This window comes from Sorghum bicolor, unplaced genomic scaffold, assembly GCF_000003195.3.
Source record: "Sorghum bicolor cultivar BTx623 unplaced genomic scaffold, Sorghum_bicolor_NCBIv3 super_39, whole genome shotgun sequence".
Taxonomy (NCBI): Eukaryota; Viridiplantae; Streptophyta; class Magnoliopsida; order Poales; family Poaceae; genus Sorghum; species Sorghum bicolor.
In genome coordinates this window covers 23670-35106 of record NW_018396414.1, presented here as the reverse complement: position 1 = coordinate 35106, position 11437 = coordinate 23670, and the positions used below count along the sequence as shown (strand labels likewise).

The window sequence follows — 11437 nt, the reverse complement described above, 5'->3', positions numbered from 1 at the left end:
TTGAAATTTCTGGGCCACACGACCTGGCGGAGGTGTGAGGAGAACTGTCTCAGGCCCGGGGGGCCGTGCGTTGCATCGTACTCAATACGACGCAGGTTTTCGTGGGCTGCTCTCTCCGTGGCGCGCCTGTTGATGCGGTCCCGGGCGTCTTTGGGAGGGATGTTGTATCGAAGATCCCTGTGCTGGTTTACTTCCTGACCACGCCCGTGATTCTGCTCGCGATGGCCGCCAGCATCCCGACCGCCATCGTCACGCCGTGAATCTTTTCGGTGGTTGTTGGGGGAATGGCTGCGGTGGTGCCTGCTGGGTTGTGGTGAGGTCCGGCTGCGATGAGTCTGGTCGGAGGAGACCTCTGTGTAGGAGATAGCTTGGACCCTCTTGAGCAGAGTGGCTGTCTGTCCCATCGCAGCGATCAGGTGTGCTCGAACGCTGGATCGGACACCCTGGCATTCGGGAGTATCAGGGAGTCGATCTAAGTTGGCCATGGCGACAGCCACGTTGGCGCTTGGCGTTTTGTAGACTGGCTGATCCCCGACCATGTCGAAAGCGTCGGTGAGGTTATGTGGCGGGAGTTGGCGTTCCTCATCCGCACGTCGTCGGACGCGATCAGCGTTGCGCTGCTCGCGGAGCTGCCTCTGCTCGTCTGTTTCTCTGTCAACGACTGGCTCGTCGGCGCTGACATTGAAAACGAGGTCTCCACGCCGAGGTGGAAAGACCGGGAAGCGAGAGAAACCCGGAGGATACGGTGGTAAATCCAGGTCATAGTCTTCGTCCTCGAAATTTATGATTTCGGTAGGAACGGAGCCAGTGCTAGAGTTTGTGCTGGAAGCCTGGCCATCCCGTAGTTCTCGGATCGTCACCATGTTGACGTAGTGACGAGCTGGTCGATTGCTCCGCTTTGGCAACCAACCAGCCCCGTTGAAGAGGGATTGGATGTGCCGTGAGTAGTGAACGGCCGAATTGTTCAGCCCGTAAGGAGAGCCTTGATCTAGACCAGCCTTGAGTTTGACGGATCGTCCTGAGGGGGTCGAGGTTATCGTGAGAGACGTTCCCAGGTGTTCGTGTGTGACGACACGAGTTGGCCGGTGGGAGTTGTAAAAATCCGTCGACGTGGCTTGGTCAGGCTGGCGCGAGATCCCATCTATTAGTCGGGAAGCTTCGAGAAGCTTGAGATCGGTGCAATCAAGGGCTCGGAAAAGGTCCGAGCCATCGATCTTCTTTCCTCTGTAGCGCGGAAGCGGTGGTCGGGTGCTCGGTGCCGGTGTCCGCGTGGTCGGAGCCGATGCCGCCGTCATCCCAGATCGGATCTGGGTTTCTTTCGAAACCGTGACCGTGGGGCCACCGCCGCGGGTTGTCCACGTAATCTGGCCGACGGTGAACGTGAGGTCTTCAGGCACGGCCGCGGAAGCTGGAACGATGACCATCTTGTTCGCTGGAAAAGTTGTACGCACACCCCCTACCTGGCGCGCCACTGTCGACGAAAGCTAGTCGGTAGTCTACCTCGGGGTATACCCACGGTAGTAGTTTATCGGTAGACGGTGCGCAAACTACGAACTCAATGGTGACGCAAGACACGGACAAGCTTTTTATCCAGGTTCGGCCGCCGTGTGGGCGTAATACCTACGTCCTGCGTCTGATTGTATTGGATTGAGAATAATGTGTCCTAGGGGGGTCCCTTGCCTCTCCTTATATGGTCCGGAGGGTAGGGTTACAGATCTGGAAACTAATCCTAGTCGGTTACAATTGCCATAGATAGTCTGATATCAATTCCTATTCTAACCGACTAGAATCCTGCTCGATCTCCGCATCTTGTTTCCTTGCGCAGAACTCCAAACGGTTGGATCGAGCCTCGGACCTGTCTCGTAGTGGGCCAAGCCTCCTGGCCTAAGTCTAGCCGTGAGGGCATAGGGGTTTATACCCCCACAGAGAATATGGTACATTCCATGCAAACCGTACACATATCTTGCATCAAGATTAGCAGAATCTCCAAACAGACTGAATGGAGCTTTCACTTGAGCCTCTTCACCTAGGAGTACCATTGGGAACTTCCACAATGGTTTCTAAGCCTATGGTGCACTGGGTGCAAATCATGCACCTATCTTGCACCGAAACTAATAATATCTCCAACTGGACCGAAGCGAGATTCCATATGACACACTTCATCTAGTAGTTCCATCGGGTGCTTCTAGTAGTTCCATCGGGTGTGTCGAAATTGATTTCTAAGCATCTGGTATGTTCCATGCAAACCATGCGCCTATCTTGCATCAAGATTAGAACTATCTCCAAATAGACCGAACCAAGCTTTCACTTGAGCCTCTTCACCAAGGAGTACCATCGGGTGCGTCCAAAATGGTTTCTTAGATTATGGTGCATTAGGTGCAAACCATGCACCTATCTTACATCAAAACTAACACTATAACCAAATAGACCGAAGCAAGATTCCATATGACACACATCATCTAGGAGTTCTATCGGGTGTGTCCAAATTGATTTCTGAGCATATGGTATGTTCCACACAAACCATGAACCTATCTTGCCTTAAGATGAGCACTATCTCAAAACAGACCAAACCGAGCTTTCACTTGAGCCTCTTCACCTAGGAGTACTATCAGGTGCTTCCACAATGATTTCTGACCCTATGGTGCATTAGGCGCAAACCGTGCACCTATCATGCACTGAAACTAACTTTGTCTCTAAATAGATCAAAGCGAGACTTCATATGAGACACATCATCTAAGAGTTCCATTGGGTGTGTCCAATCTGATTTTTGAGCATATGGTATGTTCCACGCAAACCATGCACCTATCTTACATGCAGATTAGCACTATCTCCAAGTAGACCGAACCAAGCTTCCACTTTAGCCTCTTCACCTAGGAGTATCATCGGGTGCTTCCACAATAGTTTCTGAGCCTATGGTGCATTAGGTGCAAACCGTGCACCTATCTTGCACCGAAACTAACATTGTCCCCGAACAGACCAAAGCGAGCTTCTACGACACACATTATCTATGAGTTCTATCGGGTGCATCCAAATTGATTTCCGAGCATATCGTATGTTCCATGGAAACCGTGCACCTATCTTGCATCTAGATGAGCACTATCTCCAAACCAAGCTTCCACTTGAGCCCCTTTACCTAGGAGTACCATCGCGTGCGTCCAAAATGGTTCCTTAGCCTATGGTGCATTAGGCACAAACCGTGCAACTATGTTGCACCAAAACTAACACTATCTCCAAAGAGACCGAAGCGAGATTCTATAAGACACATGTCATCTAGGAGTTCTATTGGGTGCGTCCAAATGGATTTCTAAGCATATGGTACGTTCCATGCAAACCATGCACCTATCTTGCATCAAGATTAGCACTATCTCCAAACAGATCGAACCGAGCTTCAACTTGAGCCTCTTCACCTAGGAGTATTATCGGGTGCTTCCACAATGGTTTCTGAGCTTATGGTGCATTATGCGCAAACCATGCATCAATATTGTACCTAAACTAACACTGACTCCAAACGGACCGAAGTGAGATTCCATATGACACACATCATCTAGGAGTTCTATCAGGTACGTCCAAATTGATTTATGAGAATATGGTACGTTCCATGCAAATCGTACACCTATCTTGCATCAAGATTAGCACTCTCTCCATAGTCCAAACAGACCAAACTGAGCTTTCACTTGAGCCTCTTCACCTAGGAGTACCATCGGGAACTTCCACAACGGTTTGTGAGCCTATGGTGCACTGGGCACAAACTATGCACCTATCTTGCACCAAAACTAATACTATCTCCAACTGGACCGAATCGAGATTGCATGTGACACACTTCATCTAGTAGTTCCATCGTGTCGACGAAAGCTAGTCGGCAGTCTACCTTGGCGTATACCCACGGTAGTAGTTTATCGGCAGACAGGTGCGCAAGCTACGAACTTGATGGTGACGCAAGACACGGACAAGGTTTTTATCCAAGTTCGGTCACTGTGTGGGCGTAATACCTACGTCCTGCGTCTGATTGTATTGGATTGAGTTGAGTTGAGATGAGATGTCTATGGGGGGTCCCTTGCCTCTCTTTATATAGTCCAGAGGACAGGGTTACAGATCTGGAAACTAATCCTCGTCGATTACAATTGCCATAGATAGCATGATATCAATTTCTATTCTAACCGACTAGAATCCTGCTTGGTCTCCACGTCTTGTTTCCTTGCGCGAGACTCCGGGTAGTTGGATCAAGCCCTGCGTCTTCCTCGTGATGGACCAAGTCTCTTGGTCCAAGTCTAGCCGTAAGGGTATAGGGGTTTATACCCCCACAGCTAGTCCCCGAGAACCATGTATTGTGATGTAACACGCCGTCTTGAACTTCTTCGACCAGTGAGGCTTGACGTCTTCAATAAGCAGGAAAGTCGCCCAAACAGTTGCAACGGTATTTTAACCAACTCAAAAGTTAGTTGATCAACACCGACATCGAAGAAACAGGTTGTTTGAAGAATGCATGGTGCTCTTAATCAAAAAAGATTTCATTCCTGGTGAAGTGTGCCCACTTTTCTTTTCTTAAAAGTATAGACCTCAAAAAAGCAAGCATATTCACCGTAAGGTGAAGTGTGCCCACTTAGTCCCCGAGCCTGGTAGTAGGTGACGTAGGCACATGGTGCCAGGGTCTAAAGAGAAAAACCACATAGAAAATGTGATATTGTGATGCATCGCTAGATGCATCGTACCGATGTAGTCCCCGAGCTTACTAGAAGGCGAGGCATGAACCTTGTAGCAAGGTCTAAATAGTTAAAACTATCCAATTAAACGTTATGCAATTGCATTTTACAAGCCAAGGGCGTGTCATACTTGCTTGCGACTGAATGGAAACAGCCAACCGGTCCCCGAGCACGTCTTGCTCGACGATTGGTATGGCCCCCGGATTTTCTAAAGGTCAGACTAGTCAAAATGGGCGAACTGGTCTACCAGTCCCCGAGCATATCATGCTCGATGGTCGGTAGTCCCCAAATTGTCAATTGGGTGAACTGGTCGGCCAGTCCCCGAGCATATCATGCTCGGTGGTCGGTACAGTCCCCAGATTGTCGATTAGGCGAACTAGTCGGCCAGTCCCCGAGCATATCATGCTCGGTGGTTGGTACAGTCCTCGAATTGTCGATTGGGCGAACTGGTTGGCCAGTCCCTGAGCATATATTTTGAAAAAATTGTATCGCCGTATTAATGTGCAATGTGACGGAGCATCCTGCCATATTGTCAGTCTGTTGCATAAAAAGGAGCGCCTGCTAACTGTATAGCCGCTCTTTGCGCGGGCCAAGAAAAGGAAACCAACAATCATTTAGAAAAGCCACCGAATTAACTGCGATAATTCTTGAAATCCAAAACGCCACAACTGCCGCAAGATCCGCCCATTTCCCCAAAATGCGGGAAGTGGAAAAGGTGGGTTTGCTGTTATAAAGGGCTCGATGTTGTGTTCATATTTTTAACCAGCAGTTATGTAGCAGCCTTTCCTACTGCCTCCTGCCTTAGCCATCCCCAGCATCCTCAACTACCAGCTCAAAGCTTTTCCTACTGCGACAATGGCGAAGAGTGATTCGAAGAAAAGGGCCGAGATGATGGCCAAAGAGTGGAAGAAATCTCGGAGCACCACGAGGTCCCTCAACGACCTCGTCGGAATGGGACTTCTGCACAACCAGGAGCTCGGCGGCTGGAGGGCACCAGAGAGAGTTACCCCGACCCCCACACCGGTGAGATCGTAGTTTTTGAAGATTACTTCAAAAGGGGATTTGGGGTTCCCGTTCATCCTTTTCTTCAAGGTCATCTCCTTTACTATGAGATCGGGATTTGCAATCTGCATCCAAACTCTATTCTCCTTATCTCTACCTTCATCCAATTGTGTGGAGCCTATGTTGGGATAGAACCACATTTCGATCTCTTCCGCTATCTATTCTGTTTGAGGAAGAAGGGAGCAGTTGGGGGCTCCAAGATTGCAGGTGGAGTATACCTCAATCTTCACGACGGGATGAAGAACCGTTACCCTGAGCTGCGCATGGAACACCTCCCTCACCGAGTGGTACAAGAGGTGGTTCTACATCAGGGAGGAGCCGGGCAGCGCCACGTTCTGCGACGTCGGCTATATTCCTGAGAAGAGGGTTAGCTGGACTGATCGTCCAGAGTATACTGGTAAAGTGTCAGAGCTGATGAGCCTGATCGATTGGTCCCGCCTGGACAGACCAGGAGTGGTCAGGAATTTCCTCGCCCGATGAGTGATGCCTTGCCAGAGGAGGGTGCACTCGACGTACGAGTATGCGAGAAGCCAAGACCCGACCAGGATGCACCGGGACAACTTGGAGAAATTAGATATCCAGCGGAGGATGAATGAGTTATTCAACCTAGCTGACAATAACTTCATTCGTAGTGATGACCGGATGCATGCCTTCATGCTAGGCCGACCAGCTCCTAAGGAAAATGGATACCCTGGTTTATTTGTAATGCTATTTGAATGCTATAGCCTTTTGATTGATGACTTGTTGCCATTGTATCGCAGATAGGAGATATTGACCGGTGCACGGTGTATGTGTCGCTGGCACCTGGTATGGACCATCCTGCTGGGGTATACCCACCAGTAGACAATGCTGCTCGATGTCTTGAATACACCAGTAGCGACGAGGACCAGAGCCGTCCAGCGTCGACCACAGATGACAGAGTAGCTGGGAAAAGGCCGATGGCTGTGGAGCCATCCTCCACGGAAGCAATTCCAGCGGGAACGGCTGCGGACCCTTCGATGGGCCAAGGCTCGACCAGCCATGCCCCCAAGCGTCGCTGGCTTGTGAGGATTGTTGACGACGACAATAAAGAGGACGAGACGACCCCGTCCTTGGTCCGGAGACCACGCAGTCGCCCTAACGTCGCGCCGATCGATGTTGATCGGGTAATCAGGGACCCTCCTGCCGCGCACGTCGAGCCGATACGTCCTGGAGGAACAGAAGCCGCCGCGACGGCTACGCGGACCAGGAGAAGGTTCTTCACGGCGGCGCACCGGAGCTCCGACCTATAAGTTTGAAAAAGTGTCTCTGCGCTCTCTTTGTTTTTTACGAGGTTTGATGTTAGTATGGTAATCTGCATTAACTCTTCTTTGTTAGTGTGGCCTCGGATGTTGATCCAGGTAACACTGCTGGCTTGAGGACAACCGAGTCGGCAGTTGCTGATGACAATGCCGCCGCGCAGACCGTCCGCGAGCAGTCGGCAGAGCAGACCGCAGTTGCGGCCACGACAGAGGTTGCCGAGGAGGAACCGGCCCAAGACGAGGCCAGGACGAGCACCCTGGCAAGGGGCAATGAGACCGCGGGGATGCCTCTCCCAAGCAACGTTGCAGAGGAGGGAGATAGGATCCCGACCCCCCTTCCAGCTGAAGAAGAGAGGGGTCCAACTCCAGCCCCAGCACAGGCTTCCACGCCGGAGGGCTCCCCTAGCCAGGGTAAGGGTCCTATGATACCCGTTGCCGTGGCTGGGGGTAGCACGGAGGGCGAAGAGGCCCGCACAGCCTCTGATGACGAAGTGGAGGAGATCCAGGGGTGTCCCCACGATGGTCACCAACACATTTACGTGTGGCACCAGCATGGGGACCACTAGGCCGGCCACGAGGAGATCGCCGAGACCGAGGAGGCGGCGAGGGTAGAGCGTGCTACTAAGCGGCTCATTGATGAAGTTAAGGTGAGTGGTCTTGTATTCTGCTGGAGTATGTATATACTGTTGCTTGTTCACTGTGCGATATGTATATTTCTCGCAAGGTGCAATGAAAACGGCGAAGTACTGAAAAAGGTGCTTCGACCAAATCGAGGGTGTGGTCGCCAAGAACAAGGCCTTGACTGCAGAGGTGGACCGCCTTCAGCTGGAGGCCGAAAGAGGACCGCCTTCGGCTGGAGGCCGAAAGGGAGGCGGCTGAGAAGGTGGCTCAGGAGGAGCGTCTGCTGGACCTGACTCGGCGACTAGCCGATAAGGACCGTGAGAAAAGGGGTAGGTCAAGTTATCTGAGCAGTTGCGGTTAACCGCGTGGTCAGTTTTGATGACCAACAATTATTACTTCAGGTCTAGACGAGGAGATCGAGCATCTCCAAAAAGAGAGGGACCAGCTCGACCAAGAGCGTGCCAGTGCGCTGGAAACCGGGTGCAAGCTTGGCGAAGAGCTGAAGACTAGGAGTCGGGAGCTCGCTGATAAGAGCTATTTTGTCCTTTTCGACCACGCAGTTCTATCTCTTTTTTATATTGCCGTAGCATGTTGCTGACCGTGTGCTTGGTTTTTCTTCAAAACTTTGTCATAGTGCTTAAAGCCAACACTAAGAAGCACCTAGATGAGCTGGTCAAGGAACGGGACTCTTGGAAGACGAACTGTATCAAGCTCTGGAAAGGAGTTGCCACAGTACTTGACCTGATCAGCCCCGAGCTCCCCGAGGACCAGCCCAGCGCACCGAAGCCGACCCCGGTCGAGAAGGCTTCAGTAGTTCGTCAAGGATGCCGGGGAGTGTGCCGAAGCACACGTCCTCAGCATGGTACGCGCTCACTACCCCCTGGTCGATCTATCCCGGCTGGAGAGGGGATATCCCAAGGAGGTTGGTTCGAAGGAGGCAGATGACCTTTGCATCAGCCTGCTCGACCTATCGTCGAGGGTTATCGGCGATATAAATCTCTGCGGGACGTGAACCCCCCCGGATCAGCCGGGATCAGATAGGTCGGCCAGGGAGTTGTCGGGGGCGTCGATTGTAGGAGATGGGCGGTCGACGCCTGCGGTCTCGACCAGTGAGGCGCCGGTGGCCCCGACCCCTTCGGCGGGACGAGAGAGCCGTGCGGGTGATCAGCCTGAGTAGTAGGCTCGTAGTGTAGTCTGTAGGAGTAGACCAGAAGCCACCCAGGGGGGTGTTTATTGTAAACTTTGTATATATAAAGTTTGTAATAACGTCTGAATTTTGAGAACCATGGTTTTGAGCGCTGTAAATAAATTTGCTTGTGTGATGTATCACTGAATCATGTTGATTGCCCTTGAGTAGCTTGTCAAGGAAAATTATTGTAGTACTTGTCGAGTATTCTGCATATGTAAAAGTATATAACAAAAAAGGCAAACCTTATTATTATTCATCAAAAAGGATTTACAAGTAAAATGTACTGAAATTTAGGGATAGAAGCGACGTAGTTTGTCTATGTGCCAGGAGTTGGGCAAGCGTGTTCCATTTGGGTACACAAGTCTATAAGATGTAGGGCGTGTAACTTCAGTGACCACAAAAGGTCCTTCCCAGGGTGTAGATAACTTGTGCATTCCCTCCTAGCTTGTTTTCCATTTGAGTACCAGATCACCGACCACGAAGGAGCGGTCTTTGACGTTCCTATTGTGGTATCGTCGAATGGCCTCGAGATACTTTGCTGTTCAAAGGCAAGAAGTTAGGCGTCTCTCTTCCATGCAGTTGATTTCGAGTTCTCTGGCGAGGTCTGCTGAAGACTGGTCGAAATGTTCGACTCTTGGAGATCCAAAGGCTACATCCGAGGGGAGCACTGCCTCGGCCCCATAAACCATAAAATAGGGAGATACGCCTGTGTTCCGACTAGGCTGTGTTCGGAGACGCGAAATTCCTTGTCAGGTAAGTTCCGACCCGCACGAAAGGCGTAACGATCTGGGCACTGTCTCGGAGAGAGGCTCGGTGAAATAAACATGTCTCTGAAGATGCGGACTACCTGCACCTGGACAGAAAGACCCTATGAAGCTTTACTGTTCCCTGGGATTGGCTTTGGGCTTTTCCTGCGCAGCTTAGGTGGAAGGCGAAGAAGGCCCCCTTCCGGGGGCCCGAGCCATCAGTGAGATACCACTCTGGAAGAGCTCGGATTCTAACCTTGTCAGACCCGCGGGCCACACCACGGTCGGTAACTCTTTCATCCACCGCCCTGGTGCCCTGTCATTTTCCATGTACAACCTTTTCTTTAGAGCATCAATAATCATTCCATTTGCTCGCTCGACTTGACCATTGGCTCGCGGATGGGCTACCGACACGTACTTTATGACTATGCCTCTGTCATCACAGAAGTTCCAGAATGTAGTGTCAGTGAACAGAGTGCCCAGGCCGGTGATTATGCTGTTGGGAACCTCGAATCTGTGTATGATTTGATTGAGGAATTCCACGGCCTTCTTGAAAGTCGCTTTGACCAGTGGCATGTACTCGATCCACTTCGAGACTTGTCGATTAGCACGAACACGAATTTGAAGTTGTCGGGAGCCGGTTTGAACGGCCCGATCATGTCAAGACCCCAACAGGCGAACGGCCAAGACGACAGAATCGTCTGGATCTCATGAGTGGGTACGTGGGTCCGTTTGGCGAAGAACTGACATCCTTCACAATGCTGGACCAGTTTCTCGGCATCGGCGACTGCGGTTGGCCAGTAAAAACCTGCTCGGAAGGCCTTTCCGACCAGTGTTCTAGAGGCGGCGTGGTTGCCACAGGATCCAGCATGTATGTCATCTAATAGCTTGATGCCATCATCTTGAGCTATGCACTTTAGCAAGACTTCTGAGTTTGCATTCTTGCGCATAAATCTGCCATCGACCAGTATATAATTTTTGGAGCGTCGAATGAGATGCTCATTCTCTATTTTGTCTTGGAGACCCGATCCATCCAAAAGGTACAAAAGGAGTGCGCTAGTCATGGCCGCTGGCTGTCGGAGTGGTGTCCCCTACGAGCAGTGTCTCGTTGGATGGCGTACCGACCAGGTCCATTCCGACGCTTGGTGTGTGAATGTCCTGAACAAAAACACCTTGCGGAACCTCGGCCCAAGATGATCCTATCTTTGATAGCGCATCCGCTGCTTTATTCTTGTCCCAGACCACGTGGATGTACTCTATGCCGTAAAAATTAGATTCCCACCTCCGGATTTCTTTGCAGTATAGGTCCATCTTCTCGTGAGTCGTGTCCCACTCCTTATTTAACTGGTTGATGACCAGGGCAGAGTCGCCGCAGACGTAAAGGCACTTAACTCCCAGCTCGACAGCCAATTGGATGTCGTGCAGGCATGCTTCGTACTCGGCGACATTGTTGGATGCCAGGAAGAGGATCCGAAGGACATAGCGTAGTTTGTCCTTGTTTGGTGAAATGAAAAGGATGCCGGCACCAGCGCCATTGATGTTTAAAGACCCGTCGAAGAACATTGACCAGTGATCGAAGATATCTGGTGAGGGAGGTGCGTTGAGATCTGTCCATTCTGCGATGAAGTCGACCAGAGCTTGAGACTTGATAGTTGTCCGACTCTGGAGATCTAATGAGAATGGACATAGCTCCATGGCCAATTTTACAATCCTGCCATTTTCGTCCTTGTTGCGCAAAATGTCGCCTAACGGAAAACTCGTGGTAACTAAGACACGATGGCCATCGAAGTAGTGCTTCAGCTTCCTTTAAGTGATTAAGATGGCGTAGATTAGCTTTTG

At 51.0% G+C, this 11437-nt stretch overlaps 1 protein-coding gene across 1 annotated transcript; it reads left to right on the top strand.

Annotated features, from left to right (window-relative positions):
• The first annotated feature begins 560 nt into the window (after positions 1-560).
• Positions 561-7608, top strand: LOC110431509 (skin secretory protein xP2-like). Its single transcript, XM_021450611.1, has 3 exons — positions 561-692; positions 6524-6996; positions 7119-7608. Exons 1-3 carry the CDS (start codon positions 561-563, stop codon positions 7606-7608), a joined length of 1095 nt encoding a protein of 364 aa, XP_021306286.1.
• The last annotated feature ends 3829 nt before the right edge of the window (positions 7609-11437 follow it).